The sequence below is a fragment of the Stigmatopora argus genome, chromosome 14 (assembly GCF_051989625.1).
Source record: "Stigmatopora argus isolate UIUO_Sarg chromosome 14, RoL_Sarg_1.0, whole genome shotgun sequence".
Taxonomy (NCBI): domain Eukaryota; kingdom Metazoa; phylum Chordata; class Actinopteri; order Syngnathiformes; family Syngnathidae; genus Stigmatopora; species Stigmatopora argus.
In genome coordinates this window covers 7,856,180-7,878,945 of record NC_135400.1, presented here as the reverse complement: position 1 = coordinate 7,878,945, position 22,766 = coordinate 7,856,180, and the positions used below count along the sequence as shown (strand labels likewise).

At 38.6% G+C, this 22,766-nt stretch overlaps 2 protein-coding genes across 8 annotated transcripts in view; both read right to left on the bottom strand.

The window, feature by feature from the left end:
• Positions 1-812: 812 nt before the first annotated feature.
• bglap (bone gamma-carboxyglutamate (gla) protein) lies at positions 813-3,754 on the bottom strand. The gene is made up of 4 exons (XM_077619591.1): positions 2,762-3,754; positions 2,306-2,542; positions 1,313-1,397; positions 813-1,188 (listed from the first exon to the last, which is right to left on the bottom strand). Exons 1-4 carry the CDS (start codon positions 2,817-2,819, stop codon positions 1,086-1,088), a joined length of 483 nt encoding a protein of 160 aa, XP_077475717.1. The 5' UTR covers positions 2,820-3,754; the 3' UTR covers positions 813-1,085.
• A 194-nt stretch (positions 3,755-3,948) lies between these two features.
• The window catches only part of mgp (matrix Gla protein), a 37,956-nt gene continuing 19,138 nt past the window's right edge, over positions 3,949-22,766 (bottom strand). For 2 of the 7 annotated variants that reach the window (XM_077619592.1, XM_077619596.1), the window contains 5 exons: positions 17,288-17,429; positions 5,740-5,844; positions 5,584-5,613; positions 5,363-5,465; positions 3,954-4,618 (listed from right to left, as the gene is read on the bottom strand). In XM_077619592.1, coding sequence (XP_077475718.1) covers positions 4,459-4,618; positions 5,363-5,465; positions 5,584-5,613; positions 5,740-5,830 — 384 coding nt within the window. In that variant the 5' untranslated portion in view covers positions 5,831-5,844; positions 17,288-17,429 and the 3' untranslated portion in view covers positions 3,954-4,458. The other 5 variants (XM_077619594.1, XM_077619598.1, XM_077619597.1 and 2 more) reach the window with 5 other exon arrangements.

The window sequence follows — 22,766 nt, the reverse complement described above, 5'->3', positions numbered from 1 at the left end:
GACTCGAATAAGCTTGTCTTTAATTTTCAAGATTCCCGTTAAGTGACTCAAAGCACCACATCTAATTTATTTTAATGTTGCTTCATCTTTAAACTTACAAAACTTATTGTGGACTAAATTTTTGTTTATATTATGAAACACAAATTTCAGGGGATGTTCTGTATATTAATTAACATATTTATGCAGTTAAAAAACAGGCCTCCGAGAACACTCATACATGTCCTGGTGTGAAGTTTGCATATATTTATTACTGCTTAGCATTTGCGAGTGTGGCGTGTGCAGAAAATGCAAGCCAGGGGGAGACATTTAACTGCCTTTTGTTGTTTTTTTCTTTTTTGTTTTATATTATTGCCAAGTTTTAATTTCCTCTGCAGCAAACCTACTAATATCCAACAAGCGCACACATTTTGTGACAAACATGGGTTGGTTGGTAGAGATATACCTTAGAATTTATGGCTTGCTTATTATAAATCTTTTGCAAAGTGAAATTTGATCAGGTTTTTGCTATATGTTTGCAGTTTCGGAAACCTGAGTTTAGAATAAATTCAAGACATTGCTACAGTCTCAATGATATATGGAAATAAAATGCCCCACTGGTTAAATTCAGTGAGTGCGACTTATCCTGTATGCGTATTGAATAAATGCATGGCAAGAAAGACAATTATGTCATATAAAATGAGATGACAGTTTGAATTGTGGTCTGGACCTTGTGTGAGTTTACATGATTCCCAAGTGCTTGGTGGCTTTCCTGTGGGAACTCGGTCTTCCAACATGCCAAAATCATGCAAGTTAGAAGACACACACACACAGAATACGTTTCATCATTATTTTATTTAATCATCACGCTGCTCTACAGGCCGAAAGAGGTGATAGAACCGAAAAGATAACTGTACAGAGTTGAAAAATAAATTCACGCCAATACAGTTCTTCCTGCATGGCTTCCACTCTTTGCAAACACTCTCTTGCATTAGTTTTGTCATATGATTTGAAGAGAAAATGGATTGAAGAAGGTGATCATTAAAAGCAATATAAAGCATTTTTTTTGTTATGAGGGCTAGTCAATTTAGGGTCAGTTTAATAAGCGTTTAATAAGGAAGAGGTCCGTAGTAGGCTTTGTAGGCAGCGATGACTCCATCTGTGTCCATCATGTGCTCACAAGCCAAATTAGACTCGCACACCTCTCTCAGGCTGTGAAGAAAAGGAAGAGATATTTTATAGGTTCAAGTAATTGATATAAGGTTCTCAATAATTTTCCAAAGTACATATTTAGCCACCAAAGCTTTTACTGTTGACTTGTAAGAAGTATACATACTTCTCCGTCTGGGTCAGGGTTAGTTCAACAGGAGCTCTCCTAGGTGGCACCACTGCAGCGGCCTGTGAACGCTCCACAAACACTCCTGGATACAACCACAAAAAAATAAAATAATGTCCACTTGATAAAAAAAAAAGAATCAAAATCTGCTGACATTTTTTTTTCATTTATGTCATCATGAAACAGAATATTTTTAGTTATCCATCATAGCAAGCACTGTAAAGGTAACGTTTGAGGGAGGCAAACACGTGGCTCTTGAGCCTCATGCGGCTCCCGACTAAAATGAATGCGTCTCTTTGCTTCTTATCATATTTTGTAATATACTGTGGCTCTCGTTTCATGTTTCTCTTATTTTTATTCTCTCTTAAAACACACTCAAATTCATCAAGGCCCATTCAAAACAAATAATAAATGATATTTAAAAAATCATTTGGCAGATTGGATTTTTTAATGCTGCTTCTGACGCAAGTTGTGGCTCTCATAGTTTCAAATTTTGGCACTTTTTGTCTAACTTGTTCGCGTTCATGTATCTTATGAAGCAACTAGGGCAGGGGTGTCAGACTCGGGTTGGTTCGCGGGCCGTGTTAACGTCAACTCGATTTCATGTGGGCCGGACTATTTTAGATATAATATTTTATAATATTTGTTTTTATAAATGGATTAAAAGTCCTGAATATTCAGTTTTTTAAAGATCTAAAACAATGTTTATTTTAGCTTTTTTATATTTTTTTAGATTTTACAAAATAATTTTTTAACTAAAAACAGAAAAAAAAGATTAAAACATTACAATTATTGATTTAAAAGGGGGAAAATCAGGAAATTTAATATACATCTATACTCTTCATTTTAATTTGATCCTAAAACAGAAAGTCGGCACTCATGATTTACTTTCCCTGGCCACACAAAATGATGCAGCGGGCCAGATTTGGCCCCCGGGCCGCCACTTTGACACAGGTGAACTAGGGTAAGTAAAATGCCAGTCCATGACCTTACCTTGGCGGTAGTGGTAGGTGTCGTCTCCATTGTTGCGGCGGTAGTCATCACCGTTGTTGTTGCGGCGGTAGTCGTCACCGTTGTTGTTGCGGCGGTAGTCATCACCATTGTGCTGGCGACGGTAGTTGTCGTCCCCGTTGTTGCGACGATAGTTGTCATCGGCGTTGTAGTTGCGACGGTAGCTGTCATCACGGTCGCTACGGTCATCGCGGTCATCCCCATTGGAATCCATTGAGTCTGTAAAAAAACAAGACAGAGATAAAAGTCAAATAAGTATTAAAAAAGAAAATAGAGTGAGAAAATTAGTCGTTTTTTTTTAGTTCAAATCCTAAGTGTTGAACAAGTGACACACTAATTATATTGATATAGCGTCAAAATGTTTAAAAAAAATAGAGGCATAGTCTCTCCAATATAGAGTAATTTACCAGAAATCCTGTATTTATCTGGATTTCTTACCTGAAGTCAGACAGGCAAGAGCCAGGGAGACAAATACCAGGATGGCCAAAGTTTTCATCTTGAGTGTCAGGTCAGGCAATGTAGAGGCTTGAAGATGAGAATGGCTATGTTGATCTCTCTGCAAACATATATACCAACTCAGATTTATAGATGTAGCTCTCTCAATATGATTGGCTAGGGAATCAAGTATCACTAAAAAAAAACAAAAACACACACATGGTCCAAGTTGGAAAAAAAGCACTATAAGAGGGGAAAAAAAAGATAAATCCTAAAAACACTTTGAAAAGAGCCTCCAAATTAAGGCTGATTTGAAATCAAATTAGATCCATTATTGGTATTAGATTTTGTAAACTTATTTGCAGTTTGATTTTATTCATATTCTGCTGAGAAATCATATTTATAGTTGTTTTTTTCTTGGGCTTTTAAAGTTAGATGGGGTTTTATATGATTTTGTTTTAAAGTGCTTTTAAACAGTGAAAAATTCAATGTGAGACCTTTTTGGAACTGCATTAAAACTTTTTCTTCCACATGATTTGTGTTGATTTTAATGGTATGTTTGATGACGTGTCAGAGTGTCAAAGTGTTATACCAACCTTGATATCAGATATTTATTCCCTTTACTGTATGCTATATAGGAGGTAACATCAAGGGAAATGTCACATACAAACACATTTTTTAATTATTGATTATGATGGTTTGCAAGTAATTATATTTTACCTAAACAAAAATAGGATGAGTGTGTTATTTAAGTTACTTTTAGCATTTTTAAATTCAATTTCAATAAGTAAAATGTCATTCTTTATGTTAGTAGTGAGTTTCAATGTGACATTGACTTGCTATTATATAAGCCATTCATATTTACTGTATGAAATCCAATGAAAAAAAAAGAAATGCTTTGTCTCTCTTGACCTTTTTGATTTTTTTCCCCCTCCATTTTGGATTTGATTCTAGATTGCACAGGCTGGAAAAACACAAGATGTAATTTTAACGTCTGAGTGATTGTTGGGCCTTGGCAGTATTTTAGTGAATGACTTCAACAGACTTTCAGTTCCATTTAAGGACATTTTGATTGGGTCATTTGTGGGCATGTGGCAGCTCCATATAAAATCACTCAAGTGTTTTTATTCGTTCAAATCTGCTGCGAGGCGGTGTGTTGGGGCAATAATTTGCAAGTGGTAAAGCTCCTCATTTGATAAAGTGTAAGGACTCCCTTGATGAATGCAAATAACTTCCATATGGAAGATGTTAACATCTGCTGTGCTTTGCAAAAACTCCCAAAAGAAAAAAGCAAAAACTTACGATGGAAAAAAAGCAAAAACAAGATAAAGACAGACGTAAAATAAAAGATTTTTATTTTCTCACTGACAGCAGTGCTGTGTGGATCATGGAGAATAATAAGGTGCCGATAAAGGAACACCTGAATAATATAGAGGGGGAAAAAAAATACACAGATAGCTTGAAAAATGAATGAAAGATGCTATCATCAAACAAAGCATCATCTGGTGTTTCTACAAATGATGAATGGAGGATGAAGGCGGATGTTAATAATAATGGGTTGTCATGTAATGAAATCATTTTCATAAATGATTTTATCTAGATGAGTCCATTATTTTAATGCATGTCATATATAGATCCCTGATGGTGAAATGTGTGTTTTGGTAGTCAGAGACTGTTTTGCATTCGGTGTGTGCTGGTGCTTAATATCGGCGATTTCCAAATGATCTCCTCTGTGGGGTGCTGGTCCCGAAGTATCTCCTATAGGCCACTTGGTAGCCGTGGTGATAGGCGAAGAAGCGACAGGGTGAGTAATCCTCGCAGGTCTCTGCACGTGTTTCAGCTGGAGACTTTACTCTGCGACTGTGTTTACGGGGTAGAAGAAATTGCATTTGTTTGGGCATTTTTGGCTTTCGGAATTTGCACTTATTGATGTATAGTAGGCCTGGGCCATAAAACATCTAAATAACTCCATTTTTTTGTTGTTGACAAAAACGTATTCTAGCAACCAGGTTTTCAGTAGATTGTTCCCTGAGTGATTGTTTCTTTGAGATTACTTTGTATTTAAAGGCTGACAGCACAAACCGTGCCACAATAATAATATTTGTTATATAAGTTAAGCCTGAAAACCCCAACAAGTGATGTCAATTTATGTGGTTGCCCGATCTCAATTATATTTTTAAAATTATTTAGAATTTCTTTAATGATTTAATACAATTATGAATTCATAAAAACGTACAAAAGAAATGTACTCTCATTATGCAGCCCACTAACACTCAAAAATAGATTTTTCCTTCTTTTTAGTAACTCATTGCCTTACGTTGAAAAACGATAGACGTCCAATTAATTTGAACTGGGAAAAGTGGCCATAAATGCTTTTGTTTAAGCCGTTGAATGCATTTGGACTGGAATAGATTTTTCAAAATGGCAGCCAATGCATGTCCGATAATGGGTAAACTCGTCTTTTGATTTAATTTTTTTTCAGTAAAATTGTTTGGTGGATAAAAACATCCCCCAAAAAACAGAAATCCAATTTCCGGTGTAAAAAAAATCTGCATTTTTTTTAGTTCATAATGGCCAGGCCTAATTTAGACATTTACATTTTACCTCATTAAATAACTGCTGTAGCCATTTCCTCTTGGAAGGTTGTATCCGTTGTTTCTCTGAGGCCTGATGAAGGTATTTGCTCGCCTCGGCGCCACAAACACATCTGAAAGGACAAATTTTCCCCCGATTTAACAAAAACACCCATTTTCCTTAAACCACACAACTGGGCGCTGACATTAAAAGTAATTTTAGGGAACAGAAGAAACTGAACATGTATTTACCTTCATTGGATTCTGTACTTTCATTGGAGTCTAGAGGAAAAACACACAGATTGGATTGATTGCGAACTTTTAAATGGACGTATCACATAATGATAGAAGAGTGTGTGTGTGTGTGTGGGGGGGGGGGGGGGGGGGGGGGGGGTAGGTGGGTCCTACCTGAATTTGAGAAGGATGCTCTACCCCTGTTAAGGCAGGCGCAGAATGAGAGCACAGCACAGAGTGCCAGAAACTGAATAAGGCTCTTCATCGCTGATGTTTCTTCTGAAAAAAAAGAAACAAAACTTATTAACCGAGTTGATATTTTTGCCCCAGGTAAGAAATTAGATTTTCCTTTAGTCTTTCAGTTGGAATGATTTGATATGACTTGACTTCTCTCAAATTTTCCCCATCCTGACCTCTATAATAATGGCATCACATAGACACGTCTTTCCCAGGCGGTATACGTTTTAAATGTGACCAATATAGTAACTTAAGTTGTATTTATAAAGCCAGACTGAAAACCCTCAACTCCACAGCCAATCCACAAGAAGGGCTTTGCAGCTCAAAACTCGGCGAGGAAGAGCCATAAAAGTTGTTGGTGTTTATCGCAGCAGTACCAACTAAAAGAGAAATAGATGATAGCTATAAAGAAGTGCGCATGTGCACACCCTCCTATGAAATTCCCTTCAATTGGCACGCTGAGTCATGAAAAGGTTGCTTGTCAAGGATTCATCACCTGTGCAAACAGAATTATTAGTTGTGTTTAACACTTTTTTATCATGACATATCCTTAAGTAAAGATGGCGTATTTGCATAACTGCACTGGAGAGGGGCTTTCATCCATCCCTTGATTTTGTGGGATTTGGATAAGATTCAGTTTCAGTTGCCACCCTGTTTTCACTGTCAATAGCTGCTTTCATTATACAGTGAGCACACCCACACACCCACAGGGCACTCTAACACATGCTTATACATTCTCAGAATGTTTATAACACGAACCCCTCAGGCATATTTTGGCTCCACTTTAAAACCTCAGCAGTGGGCACAGAAACAGCAAGTCTGCAGGCCAAAGATCAGAAAGAATCTGCATGCACGTGTGTATAAATTGCTGACCTAAGTGTCTGCACAGTTTATTAGTCGCTAGTCACAGGGTTTTTGGGGGGTTTGTGGCTCACAAGAATTCAGCAGTTTAGAATGTCTACATAAAAAGAAAAAAAAAACATGTTAATGGACATTTTGTGTTAATTTGAATCAAGAATAATTTAGCAAATTTACCCCAATTTGTTGACATATTTAAAATACATGAATTTTTTCTCATGTCAGAAAAAAAACCAAACATACAAAAAACAAACATAACTGAAAACTTTTTTTTTCAATACCACAGGGCATATAAAAAAATGAAAATACAAGTTTGATTAGACACAAATCAAATCAATTCAAATCACATTTTCCCTTAATGTACTCACCGTTAGTTAAGTGTAGAGTGAGGAGTGTTGGGTATATCAGTTAGTCTATTTTCCCCAGGAATATTGACTAATTCCTGTGAGCATGTCTTTTATACTTACCTCTCCTCCCTCCACCCTTTCATTTCACCCACCGACTCCCTCCCCAATTGCCCTCTCTCCTCCCTTCTCATATGTATCAGCCCTCTTTTTCCCCCCATCATTTATTCAGACCAAAGTATTAGCTCACTCACTCCCCAACTCCCATGATTCACCAGTACAGTTGAGAAGGCAAAAAAACACCGAGGGGTAAACAGAGGCAGGGCGAATGAAGCCTGGCACGGGGACACTGAACCTGGCTCATAGCAGGTACATGATAATATTCACTACCATTTGACTGCAGCAAATTATATAAAACACATTCACCACCATCCATCTATCTATTCACTCAGTGAACGCACTCCACTTTTAGGCCCCATAATTCCGCTGTGGTAAGGCACGAGCAGCAATTCTTGATGATGGAGGGATTGAGAGAACTAAACACTGAAGATTTACTTGGGGGGGGATGTTTGGAAAGGTTCCTTTACATTCATGAAAGGAGAATGTGTTCTCATGCACCGTGATGGTTGTGGTTATCAATAGAAAATCAACCTCAGAGGTAAAATAACAAAGTTAATTTAAGTGATCACTCTGATTTATTGCTTATTTGCTAACATGTCTGCGGTATAATAGTGTTTAAGCGGTAGCTTTACAGCCAACAATGTTTCAATGGCCCAATTATGCTGAGGTCCATGCAGGAGTAAGATTATGGTGTCTAACTGGGAGTTATGTAATCCAAAAATCACATTTGGCTAGAGCAGAATAGCTGAGTGAGAGTTGAGCTTTGCCAATGGTAAACAAACAAGAATAGGCGAGCAGTCCATGCTAGGAATCAGCGAGACTCAGACAGTCAGATCAACATTAGGATGGAGATAACTAATAAGGACTTCATGACGATGCACTCTGATAGAGATGATGTTTTGTCTGGACTGTAATGTTTGAGTGTGAGGTGGATACGTACGTTCACTTATGCAAATGCAGTATGTATGGCTGTTGCTACTGGAAGCACTGAGCAAATTATTCTCATCTCATCTCATTTTCTAAACCGCTTTATCCTCATTATGGTTGCGGGGAGTGCTGGAGCCTATGGAAAATGAATGAATCAGATTATTGACTGACTGAAGCCAAAAATGCTGCCACGAGCATCAGATCAGTCAGCCGAAATGGCCGCTCATTGCTCAACAAGAGATGACATCTCTTAAATGAAGTCTTTGAGTTCAGCGGTCAGTTAATAAGATTTCTTACAAAGACATTAAGATCCATCAGGTGTTCATTTTAAGCTATAGAGTGACACAATGCCGACTTGCATCGTTGAAGTGCGGCCAATGAGCTGGTCTCTCCTCGGTGCCTCGACTATCCATCTTTGGTTTTTACAGCCTCACACCTGGCCTCCAGCAACAAACCACAAACTGCACCCACACAGTCCACGGACGGGCCAGATTGAGTGCAGTGGTCTTCCTCAGACATTTCCTTTCCTGATCTTTCCTTGCAAACAGTCTGGTCAACCCTCTGCGCCAACCGACTGGTCTGGCCTTCCTTCAAAGCCACCTCAGTGTTCCTATACTTTATAAGCCTCCTGCCACCTCACCGTCATGCTTTACAGTTGTACTGTTGGATGCCAGGCTGCTTTCCGAATCTCCAGCACTGTCACTGGCCCACGCCAAAAGCTCTTATCTGCTCTCTTCACAGGCCGTTCACCAAACGTTCACTCTAATCTGCTGCCATGACGGCCGTCTAGTCCTCGGTTGCCCTTCTGAACTCTTCTGTCTGCACACCTACAACAAGATCTGAACAACTTTGTTGTTGCCAGACTTGAATTAGCATTCACACTTCCTAGTTTCCACTGCTTATTTAAATCTCAGTTGACCCATTGCTTTTCTCTCAGTTTTTTTTTGTGATACAATCTTCTGCTAGTGGAGTCAGAGACGCAAGCCATTCGAAGAACATGCAAACTTCACACAGTAGGGACCCAAATGGGATGGTTCGATCCCAGAACTGTTAGGCCAACACTCTAACCACTGCCTCAAATCATGGTTTAAACTAAAAGATAGGCTTATGCCATCGTAGAACTAACAACTTACCTTTTTCATTTACTGTGTACATAACTTTGGGTTAAACACATTTTCGCGATACCTGGTAATGTCTTTGATATTTTTAATTAGATTAGATTAGAACTTATTCGGGAAATTTATTGGTTGCAGTAGCAAGACAGACACAAAACACACAAGACATTGTAGACCTAGGTAAAAAAACTGGAGCCACACACAGGAAGTCTGCAAGGTGGGGACCTTCTGCAGACTGAGACTGGGGTTACCGCACAGTCAATCAGTAATCTGGAGGTTTTAAAGATCATCTTCCTTGCCTAGATCCTCCTAAACTGTCCTATCACCTAATCAGCAGCAGCGGAGAGGCCGGTGGGGGGCTTCAAAGCACACAAGCAGCCCAGCAAGCACCGGATTGGGTCACATGTTCTTTTTCAATGCTTTTTTTATGTGTAACAGTTGTTTACTTTACTGCGTTTTATACAATTGAGGTAGCTTTTGATTGATAAAGCATGGTAAGGTACTTCACTTGCACTTGCATGTGTTGTTTTACGAGTATACTTGTCAGCTGTAATGGTATATTTTACTTGTGAAACTATAGATTAATATTCTTATGTTATTATGTATTTCAGGGCTAGTTGTAATAATATAATAATTCACTTTATTCGAGGGGCCTTTTGCAGCTTGTGGAGCAAAGGTTGGTATGTAACATGGATGTTAGTTATGGAGGTATGAATCTGTGTGCGTGCTTGTTTGACTAAATATACTGTGCCTATGAATGAGTGGTGACCAATAGAGGTTGTATCTTGCCTGGTTGTCAGATGAGACCATTTACAGCTCATGGTTGACCCTCAATAAGACAAAATGCGTAAAAACGACAGATGGATATTTAAAGCAGAGGATGAAAAAAGAACATCTAAAAAATACGTCTGTGAATTATGGGGTAAATTTAGCGAATTTCCAAAAGAGGCTTTGACCCCAAATGAGTGAATATGTAGCTAATGTCTGCAAAAACAGAAAGACATCCTGTAATCCAACCTGTTGGGCTGGCTTGTTTCCCCAGGTGGTCAAGCAAGTGTACCTCAGTATGCGGTGTGGTTTAGGCTGACTCACTCACAAATTACACAACTGTTTCTATGTCCCGTCTTCATCTACAGCGCCAAGAAATTTAACTTGCTATTTCTTATACTCGTTTTTTCAACGCCTATTTTTCCCCCAGGTATTTCCTTTAGAAAACTTATTTAAAGACAGTGAAAAAAGTGAATGACTAAGATAGTTGGTGAAAACAACTAGTGATGTCATCCTGTTCCCTTAGCGTGCCAGTTTATGGCATGATGGAAGCGTCGGGTCAGACTGGATGAAAGACAGACGTTACGCACCACTGTCCGCCTTTGGGAGCCTTTTGGTGGTTGTTGTCTCACGGCTGTAAATATTGCCGTCAACATCAACATGTTGTATTTGTGTTGGACAGTATGTCAAACTGGGACAATTTATGTTTGTTTAATGCCATGCAAATTTATATATATATAGTATTATGGAGTCCAGAATCGTCTTATTTTGGCATCGTTTTGATCGGCACGTAGATGGTTTGAAACGTCTCAGACTTCAATACTTGTTAAGCAAAGAGGTAAAAGGTGTTTTAGAAATTCTAGTGTGATTCATAACAATGTTATGGTATAAGGATTCGAAGGTTTCTCAGTTGGATTTCTTCGGAATCAATATTTGTTTTTAAATGTGATTAAAACTTTACTAAATAAAATACATCATACTCACACATTGCTGATTATACTGGTAACCACAATTTTTGTTATCGGTCTGACAGCTGTTTTTTGGGTGCTAAATCCAAAACCGACTTCAATTTTCCTCTCTCACGTCAAGTTTTTGAATTATAGTACCGCATTTTCTTAAACTATTCTATAAGAAACACTGTGCTTGTTTTACGGTATTAAAAAAGAATGAAATATAAACAAAATATGCATAATCCCAATGTTTATTTGAAACTTCTGTTTTTAGAAAGGATATGGCTAGGTGTGTGCAGATAGTAAAAGGTCAACTAACAAAAACTGAATCGGTTTTGCATGTAAAAATAAGTCCAAAACAGTTTTCAGACCGAAAACAACTGAACTAACAAAATGTTGTCCATATTATTGAAGGTATAAATGACGATTTGCTGCAAATGTGTTGTTCCTGTCAAATATGGCTGTAAAATGGTTTGCTCTTTTCATTTAGGAGGACGGAAAAACACAAGTTACATCGGCAATGACTCATAAGTAGGGCTGGGCGAGCTGGCCCCAAAAGAGATCACAATTTTTCTCACATTGTCCAATCTTGACCTGTGATTGGCTGGCCACTAATTCAGAGTGTCGCCCACCCAAGTTGGGTGAGGCTCAAGCATCCTCGCGACTCTTGATAGGATAAGCAAAACAGAAAACAAACAAATGAATCCAATCTTGATTGTTTTTATGATTTTTACATTTGGGGTTTATGTTATTGTTATTCTTTTTAACTGGTAGTTTTCATACAATGGCATTAAACTAGGGGATGCTCAAAAATACTTTTAGAATTTTTGTGCACAATATTTGTATATTTGTACGATTTCCCCCACCTTTAGTATAATAAACCACCTGACAACCTGTTAGTTGTAAAATACTGCTTTTCTTGTACGTGGGCTTATGTTTTTTGAATGTTAGGGGGCAATGCAATATAAGTTACAGGACACTTTTATTTTACAAAAGTGATCTGAAATTATATCATCTGTAAATTTGACACTTCCTCAGAGATTTATTTGCTTATGTGTGGAAAATTAAAATAAATTATTTAAAGAAATCAAAATCTACTTTCATTTATTTGCAGTTTCAAAGCTACATTTAGACATCATACATTTGTTTTTTTACGACTATGTGGTTGAATCAACGCTTATTAATTTATAAGCAAATTAACTGAGACAGATGTGGGAGTTGGTTCTACTCACAGCTGCTTTCTTTTTAAAAAGGAGAGTTTTTTTCACTAATATTGCCAAGAGATTTCTCACGGGGGAATTGACGCGACTCTAAAATGGGGTGTAGTTGTCTACTGTTTTAAAAGTTCCCAAGATAAATCTTGCATAAAGGATATTATGACAGACAAGAAAATGTGATTTATTCTTCTATCCTGTTTCCATTACATTATTTGTGAAAATGGGAATCCTGCTCTCAGAACTAATTCATTCATTTTCTGAACCGCTTTTTCTCACAAGGGTCGCAAGGGGTGCTGGCGCCTATGCCAGCTGACTTCAGGTAGCAGGCAGGGGACACCCAAAATCAGTGGCCAGCCAATCACAGGGCACGAGGATATGGACAACCATTCCCGCTCAGACCCATACCTAGGGGCAATTTAGAGTGTTCAACCAGTCTACCCTGTTACGTCCACGGGAGACGTCGAGGCGAGGTAGGAGGGATTAGGACCCAATCGCGGGGAAGCAGGTGAGGACAAGGCAAATTGTGCTCATAACCAAAACTTTAATAACTTAGGAGGGAGCTTGCAAAATAACAAGGACTTGGGAAACAAAACATGAAACCAAACCGGACTAGGGAAAACACGTGGAATCGAGGAACAAGGTACCGTGGATGCATGGTAAGGGAATTTAGGCAGACGATCCGACAATGACATTAAACTCAGTGGGGTTTAAATAGACACATCAGGGACTAATTTCGAATTACGCGCAGCTGCGCGAACACAACGGCAAGGCAGGAGGGACAAACGAGAGTCGGGAAAAACAATAGCAGGCTGCTCCTAACATACCCTGCATGTTTTTGGGAAGTGGGAGGGAACCGAAGTACCCTGAGAAAACCCACGCAATCCCGTGGAGAACATGCAAACTCCACACAGTGAGGACCGACCTGGGATCCAACCCTGGACCCCAGAACTGTGATGCCGACACGCTAATCACTCGGCAGTCCTTTCAGAACCCAAATATTTAAAATATTTGTGCTCATCAACACCATGATCACTATTTAGCACAGTTTGTAAAAATACACTAACACTCTTAACAGTCTTAAATCTATCATTTTGTCAACTGACCTAATTGAGGGGAAAGAAGAGGCTGCTGTTTGGATGCTTCCTTGTCACATCCAGTGTTCTAAACACACTGTTCCTGCCAACCAGTTGCAGGAATAGGCCAACAAAACATATAATCCCACTTGGGAAATTGACCATACGGAGAAAAGAATAGGATAAAGATGAATTTGGACTTATTCTTTAGTGAGGTTTTGCAAGATTTAGTATGTGGGATTCAGATGGATGTATGACATATAACCCCAAAACTTCTCTCATTGTGTGACTTGGAAGTGGTCGTTGTTTTTTTTTCCTATGACTTCCATGCGCAAGGATCCACAATCCCACAATCGATTGTTCTTTCGACACTTTGCTTTGACGTACTTAATTTTAAACTCCGGCTAAGCCCACAAAAGCCTGCACACTTTCAACGTCAGTATTTAAAGTTATTTAAGGACACTAGGTGTGTGTGACTTTAAATGTAAGTGGCTAGACTAAAAAAACCTGAAAAAAATAGCAATTATTAATTTGCTTTTGATTGAAAGGCAAATTGAGAAAAAAGGAACGTTATTTAACACCCTAGTTTCCATTGACAGCAAAACAACATTTTGACTGGGAGTCAAATTTTGATTGGACATAAGTTAAATTCCAATAAATTTTGACTGCATATTTAACAACCATATTTTCCATACACACACAGATTACTATCATTTCTTACGACCAAATGCCAAATAGAAAGCTAATTTGGGCTGCCACAAAACTCAGCGCTTTTAAAATGTATACATTCAGGCTATTTATATATTAAAAAGTCAAAAGCACATTTGAATTTGGCTTACTTTCATGGTTAGAGCGGACAAGGAAACAGACTTATTTCAACACAAAGTAGATTGTTTACTATCGATCGAGGGGAAACAAATAGAAGTTGATTGTCAGACATCGAGTCCTATTAATTCTACTGAGAAAAAAAATGTGCGTGTGTAGTGACTTACTACATGCACTTGCATGTGTATCTTGCAATTGATCAATAACCAGTCCAGGGTGTAAAACGCCACTTAGTTGCCCAGGAATATTTGCTCCAGCACCACCGTGACCCTTCTGAGGACAACATGGATAGGGAACATGCATGCGTATGTGCGAATGTTTGCCATCCTGTTGCTGCATATTTCAACTTCTAGTTCTCATAACAACACTATCCAAGTTTTCTTTTCTTTTTTCTATAGTCCGCAATATTTACCTTGGTGCCTCGCTTCTTTCCTGTCCGGCCAAGTCTAACATAGTGAAGCTGCGGAATACGCTAGCTGCACCCACCTACCAGGTCAGGAATGTAACACACAAATGCAAAGATTTACAATGCACAACGTCAGTTAGCATTCACGAGCAGAACAAACGAGCACAGACGGCGGCAAGATTCCATTAAAGGGAGCGCAATTACGTAATTAGCATTGTAGTATCGTAAAAATGTTTAATTGAGGGGTATTCATTTTACAGTGGCTATTTTTTTTATCAGTGTAAGGTGTATATACCTGCTTCTCTCAAAGCATAATTTGAAGTCACACAAAAGTGTTAGGGGTAGTGGCGGTGGGTGAAGGACTCTGTGGTGTGTTGGCGATAATGATGGCGTAGCCCACAGCTAGAGGTGAAATCATGAATTTAAAAGATGACGTTATTCAATTTACCACAGACAGGGAGGGGTAGAGGAGGGCTCTATAACCACACACAGGGAGAGAGTGAACAATTGCTTTTTACGGCCAATAAGTTGCATTGACTACCAAAAATGCACACAATTTAAAAAAAAAATGGTACAGTGGTTCTTTCGCCTGACTTCAGTGTGGGCAGTCTGGTATCGATTCCCACCCCGGTGTAATTGTGAGCGTGAGGGATTGTCTGTTTCATTGTCCCCTACGATTGGCCGGCAACCAATTTGAGGTGTCCCTTAAGAGGTGTTCAAAATGAATGATTATCATAGACCAAGGACAAAGATTACTCTTTACAGCACGTGTCAAAGTGGCGGCCCAGGGGCCAAATCTGGCCCGCCGCATCATTTTGTTTGGCCCGGGAAAGTAAATCATGAGTGCTGACTTTCTGTTTTAGGATCAAATTAAAATGAAGAGTATAGATGTATATTAAATTTTCTGATTTTCCCCCTTTTAAATCAATAATTGTAATTTTTTAATCAATTTTCTCTGTGTTTTAAGTTCAAAAATTATTTCGTAAAATCTCAAAATATATTAAAAAAGCTAAAATAAACATTGTTTTAGATCTATAAAAAACTGAATATTCAGGGCTTTTAATCCAGTTCTTTTAATCCATTTATAAAAAAAAAAATCTTAATATTATATCGAAAATGGTCCGGCCCACATGAAATCGAGTTGACGTTAACACGGCCCGCGAACCAACAGTCTTGACACCCTTGCTTTACAGGAATAAAAATAAAATGGAGAATAATAGGCTAAAGAGTCAATATAAATGCAACATAACAACCTAACTTGTGTATCAAACTCAATCTCAATAATCACTATGAAATCTATTCCAGTCTTCATTGCCTGGCTGTCACAATGAAAAAAAGTATGAAAATATGAAGAAAAAATAGCCGCATCTAAAGGATGTCCAGCATAGAATCAGCTAAAATATGAAAAAATAAACAAAAAGGTGACTAAAATTACAGTACCCTAGAATTAGGGGAAAATATGATAACTTTCACTTGTGGTGCTTATCGTTAATCGCCTGAAACAGCACATGAAAGACATTCATGTCAAGAAAGTCATTGGTGAGATAATGTCATTTAGAAGGTTGGCACATTCTACAAGAAAACCTTTACAGCTGTCGGTCATAATGAACATTTTCACTGCCATTGACTATGATACAAGTCCGAGATCTTAATAATAATCGGACATAGGCCCTGTCGTCATCATCAACAACAAAAGCCTAATTGTCATCACACCCAGAAACTGCGTATGACGAAATCGGTAGTGCTTCTCCATAAGGTGCGTTTTCTCGGCAAAAGACCCAAATAAGTGATAATTTCGGACTCGTAATTTGGCATTCTGCCGTTATGGATACATCGCAAATCACCCCCCCGAGCGGATCACTTACCTCTCACTGTCTTTCACTTACCTTCAGTCAGCCAGTAGGAGGCAGATCACCGCCCAAACATCTTTTCATAATTTCATTCATTTCATTCTTTTTATCTTTCTGCTGTGAATTTAAATGTTTGTCAGTAATAGTCGGCTAGTTGGCTCCAGTTTTTCTTAACTAGGTCTACAATATCTTGTGTGTCTTGTATCTGTCTTGCTACAGCAACCAAGAAATTTCCCGAATACGGGATGAAATAAAGTTCTAACCTAACCTAACATATAGGGCTTAATTTTTGCAATGAGCATTAATGCTTGATTAGAGGTTGAAGTTTTGCCAAATCCTTTCTTTTTGTCAATCTAGTCACTATTTTTTCATATAAGTGTATAATTAAAGCGCTGTCATTGAAATGTGGATGCGTTTATCTTCAGCTGAGAGGTTTTGCAGACATCCTCAAAGCAGGCACACTGACAAACACAAGCTGGTCATTTGCTCCCTCTTCTCCATCCTTCTATAATCTTATTGTTTGCCTGTCCCTCCATTTTCAAACTCAGCAAATAAAACGATGCAGTTACTGCTCTTCTTTTGTCTTGGCTATGCATTACTGCTCATTATCTGACATCTTGGACTCTTTTCCACATGCTTTTGGTAATCTAAACTTAAACTTACAGTGGGAATTTGAGCTGACTGTGCATCGCCAGATAAGGATTGCAACTATAGTCGTACGTTTTAATGTTAAACGGACCACATTTGAAGCCACTTGATCCAAAATCAATTTGTAATTCGTGCACCTGATGGTGAAGTGGTTCACTTCGGTGCGGGCTCGATTGCCGTTGGTGACAGTAGGATTGTGAGTGCGAATGGTCATCTGTCTCTCTGTGTGCCCTATGGCTGACTGGTGACCAATCTAGGGTGAAGTCTGCCTTTTGCCCGAAGTCAGCTGGGATAGGTTCCAGCAACCCTTGCAAAGATGCGCATTACAGAAGATGGATGAATAAAGGAATTTCATAGCCACTCAAATATCAAGTTGTCACTCACGGTGGATGACTTTTTCTCCATCGGGATCATCAAGTCTATTGCTTCCTCCTTAACCATGGTTTTAAAATGCCTTCAGTTGTCAGAAGTCGTCAGTTTAATCACAAGTTAGCTGACCACTAACACAACAGGCACAGCTGTAAACCTGCAACCAAATGATGAAACACAGGGTCAGAGACATGAGGCCAGAGACCTGAAAATGTTTACAGTCTTATTCACACAAACAAATGTAAATCGACTTTACAACGGTTAAAAGAACTGTATATTGACGTGCATGTATTTTCTGAAGACGTACCCAAACCGCCTCTTGCAAAATCAAAACAAACTCTCAACCACGCATTCCAGACAGCTAGGAATAAAATACGTGGTTGTGGCGGTGTGTAGATGGCTTTTCTTGTTCTAAACTGAGACTTTGCACTAAAATAAAGTGATTTATGTTACAGGGATAAGGGCATTGAGTTTAATTGTGTGCATGGATGGTTTATTTTGAATGGAATATACCAGTAGCCATGAGTATATTGGGGTTCACCTGGAAGTAATCCAGGATTAAATCCTTATTTGATTGGCTTCTTTTCAGAGTACTCAGAATAGAATAGAAACCGCAATAGTTGATGAAACAATATTCATTTTAGGTAAAGAAAAGACGCGGAATTGCCCCCGCCGAGGTCAGCTGGGAAGGGCGCCAATACACCCTGAACTCAAGGATGAGGACAACTACCGTATTTTCACGACTATACAGCGCATCGTATTTTTAGCCGCAGTTTCAGTAACGAGTGCTATTTCTGTATTTTACACACACAAAGGACGCACCGTTTTTATAGACGCAGCCAGGCATGGCAAAACATACACCAGCTTAAACATACACCCTACACCCACACGCTAAAAACACGTTTTTAAAAAGGCAACGGAAGCAAAACTGAGTTCGGTTGTACTTTATTTAGCCATTTTACAATGTACTCACGTCATCATCACCCACAAATCCATCAAAGTCCTCATTTTCTGTGTCCAAATTGAACAATTGTCCAAATGAGTCATTGAAAACGCTGAGTTTTATACGTTCGTCCAGGCGGCCACAATCCATTCGCAAATAGTAGCTAGCTAGTAGGTAGCGTAACTATTCCAACGCTCTCTTCCATGCTTCGTAAAGCTGTGTTGATGTCGATCACCAGGCCACAATCCATTGGGTGTATTGACAAAAGAACTATATATCCCTGCAGTCACTCCGCAGTACTTTTTCTACGGGAAAATAGTAGAGTCGGGGGCTGCTTGCCGTTGTTGTGAGAGCTGTAGAGGATGGTGTACCCTATCGACTGATTTATTTTATTTTATCATGATAACAATTTTAGTATTGGTCCATATATAAAGCGCACTGGACTATAAGGCGCCCTGTCTATTTTGGAGAAAATTTAAGACTTTTATGTGCGCCTTATAGTCGTGAAAATACGGTACTATAGAAAATGGATGGATGGATGGTTGATACAGGTGCTGCTCCAATATTTAAAAACAATTAACAGGAAGTTGCCCAAAACTTACCGGAAGTGACCTACAAATGCTCCTAAATCATCAGAAAGTTACCACCAATCAACAGAAATTGACCTTGAAATCCCCCAAGACCAATAGGAAGTGACCAATGAACGGGAAGTGTCATGTTTTGATCAGTTGTACACGTAAATTGAAACGTTTGATTCCTTGACCTGGCTATAGTTGTGCATAATGCTGCCTATTGTCTAACTATGTATCTCCAGGTCTTACCAGTAAAGGTAATTCCTGCAAATTCACAACTCACAATCAGTGGTGCAGACAAGTGGAAGTGGACACCAAGTGCCTCCAAAACCACACACAAGATTCCTAGCTGCTTGTGGCACAATATTCCCACAATGCTGAAGTGTCATTAAATGCATGACAGCATGGAACCCCACTCGTTTGTCCTCTCTCGCCCCCACCAAGGCTTGAGAGGAAATATTGCAAAAACAACGTTGGTCTGCTGTCTGCTGGTGACAATTAAGAATTGCAGTTTGATTTGAATTCGAGGGCTTCCACCAGTGATGATGAGTGCTTCAAAATAGTTTCATTCATAAATTGATTTGGCTAGCCCTCAGGGAATAATTAATACATTTAAGGCACAAATTTATGTGTTGAAATTCTTTTTCCAGAATCTAATTTGCAATCATAGCACCAACTGGCTTTATTTTGGGGGTCCAAGCTATCGCCCGCAGTATATTAGGAAAATATTCAAAATGGCCACCACAAGAAGCTTAAATTCAGCCTATTCTCACTTGCACTTCTTAGCTTTAATTCTAGATGGTGCTCATCAACTAATCATTAGCTGAGAGGTTGTAACGTTGTAATTAATGTCGGAATCGTTAGAATTTCAGTATTTAGTTTTCCATACATACATTTATATATACAAAAAATAATATAATGTCATAAAATAAGCTATTTTGGTTGTGATTTTCCTTATCCTCCCTGCATCCCCCCCACTAGTCAATTTCCCTTTGCTATAGAAAATTTGTCTGAGTAGTGTAATTATAAATATTGAAATACTCGTACTTGTACTTCTGTATAATTCAGTTGATTTGAATCCCTAAACTATTCACTCCCGTGGACAGTTATGGACATCAAATCCATTTTAACTGAGAAGTGAGAATGTTTCACTGCTATTGACGGCAATGGACGTCCATCCTACTTGACTGGGGGGCTGGCAGTGATCGATTGACCAGTCAAAATGGATTGGTCCTCTCACGGCATCAATTGCAACCAATACGTTAAAATTAAAGTGTGTATATATATATATATATATATATATATATATATATATATATATATATATATATATATATATATATATATATATATATATATATATATACACATTCATTCCTGTTCAAACCTGTTTATTTTTTAACAATTGAAAGTGAAAGGCTTTCAGGTTGGATCCTTTGATTTTGATGAGAGGCCCAGAGAAAAAAAATTGGACACGGCTAATCTATACCAAGCGAGCCTTTCACAGATGCTTTTCAAAAGCCTCTTTTTTTGCACTACGCTTTTCTCTGGAACTTTTCCGACCTCTCGCTGACTGCCTGAGAGCTACCAGCCAAGACTAGTAATGAGATATTTGATCTGACAGGGCAGAGTGGGTGGAGTGGAAACTGCTATTACTTCATCTTCAACTGCTCTTCTCCCTTCGCACTTTCAAAGATTAGACTCCCAAAGCAAGGTTTCTTCCACATTGCAGCATCTTTCTTTGGGCACCTTGAGGTCCTCCACGTTTTTTTTTTGCTCTCACAACAACTGTCTCTAAATATTTGAAAATAAACTGGTTCTAAAACAGTAACTGTGAATATATTGTAGTTTAAGAATAATACAACGGAACTTTACAAATACATTGTAGTGGAATAAAATGATATCCTATGTACATTTGATCCGGGCGGTATTTTTTTTGAACCTCTAGCGTACCACTTGTGGTAGTCGTGCCACACTTTGAGAACCACAGATCTAATGCAAATTCCAAATACACAGTAATGTAGATACATATTCTAGTATTAAAAGCTTTAACATTTTCCTCCCCAAAGATGAGCTATTTATACATACACTGTAAATTATGCTGTTACATACATAGATATGCACGTATATATTGTTAATGGGTTTTTACAAACTACTCACACCATTGGATTTGATGTGCAATCTCTGTTTTCTGGGGCTTTAATGATTTATTTAAGAACTAACGAGTGCATTACCACTAATGGGAGGAGATCCACACATGCATCCGCAACAAAAAATGCTGCAGCACTTACGCATTAAAGCTGAAGAAGCAGCGCGCAAAGAGTAAGTACTAAGAATTGCCACGGGAAAAAAAAGGTGCCCGCTCACACAGCTCAAAGTCAAATCCCCCCAAACAGCAATTTTCCCTCGGTGGGACTGCGTTGTGGTGTGCAAAGCCCCCCGAGCACTTGTCTCACCGAATAAACTTTTGCTTCTTCATTTCCCCCTCCAACTCAACTCCCTCTCTTTCTTTAATCCCCTCTCGTTCTATCCTCCAAGCCTGCATCATTAATCCATTTATCAGAACTGCTCCCATTTTTCTTCTCACTTGGGCTGCTTCAATGTTGCCTTGAAATGTCGCCGAGTGATTTGCAAGCAATGCCGCTGATCTAAAGAGCACCAGTAAAAGCTTTAAAAGAAGAAAAAAATGGAAAATGTCTGTCCATTTTCTCTCTTGCTTGTTGTCATAAGGTGAATAGGTTATAACTAGTATTACTTATATTGCTATCGGTACCAATACAGCACTAAAATGACATCACAGATTGCGTTGGGAGTACTAGGAATTAATGTGATGATGTTGCGTAATGTGTACTTTTCAGGATAGTTTCAAAGCGCTAGTCGCCCCACCCAATATGGCTCTCAGCCATTAAAAAGGGGGGACTTGTTATCTGTCCAAGATGATAGTAGACGTCCAATCACGTGGCGTCCACTAATCCTTTTGCTGTAAATTTCAATGAGTTTATCCATTTAAGTCCAGTCTAAATGGATTGGACCTCTCAAGAGTCAATGGCAGCCAATAAAATAAAAAAATACATTTGGTATTTCCTTCTAGCCAAACTGCACTGTCACAGCAATTATTTTATCCCCAGTAGACATCTAATCCATTTAAAGAAGGAGGATGAATGCTCATCCACTGCAAGTGGATTGGAAGTCTGGCGCAGTCAACGGCAGACAATGAATTAAGCAGAGTCTGACCAAACTATGATATTAATTATTTTACAGTCAAACGAGTATGCAGTCATTTAGTATTTAAACATAATTGTTGTTTATATAGTAGTCGGTATAGTATAATATGGAAAGGCATATTATTTGATGGCCTCCATGCAGTGGAAAGTGTTACATTGTGCAAGTGGTCATAATGTTGTGGTTTATTTATATGTCATCACCAGCCTCCACTAATTGCAGTCAAGTACGTATCCATTGCTTTCATGCCTCTTTAAGCATTTGCCTCCTCCGCAGCACTGCTCTTTGTCCTGGAACGTCATGCTCCCTGATTTAGGAATATCCAATTAGTCTCCCCCGCTAGGATGACAACGCTCACCACTCCAATCTAATAAGCGCCCTTCTTCCTTAATACTAATGGCAACCAAAGCCCAGATTACAGTTCCCAGAGACGACCGACCCAACGCTTTTCAAACACGTTTCTCGTTTTAACAACCTGGGCTCCTTCCCTTTACTGCACAAGCTGTTCTCTCAGCACCTGGCTCCGTTTTAATTATTATTTTTTTAAATCTCAGAACACGTATAGCCACCGATATTACCGCAGTACTTTGTTAGTCACTATTAAAAGCGCTAAGGTATATACGTATGAAGACAAGTTTAAAAATCGTGATAAAAGTAGGATTTTTAATTCTCGTTTGTATAATATGTATGAAATCCTTACTTAACCTATTTTGAATTTAAAACGATTGATTGACTCTCTCTCTCTTTTTTTAATGAC

Excerpts from the sequence above, each read along its gene's own strand:
- bglap (XM_077619591.1), bottom strand. The coding sequence starts at position 2,819 with ATGAAAACTTTGGCCATCCTGGTATTTGTCTCCCTGGCTCTTGCCTGT. Across the intron at positions 1,398-2,305 it reads CACCTACCACTACCGCCAAG|GAGTGTTTGTGGAGCGTTCA; the intron begins GTAAGGTCATGG and ends GGTTGTATCCAG. Across the intron at positions 1,189-1,312 it reads ACCCTGACCCAGACGGAGAA|CCTGAGAGAGGTGTGCGAGT; the intron begins GTATGTATACTT and ends TTTTCTTCACAG.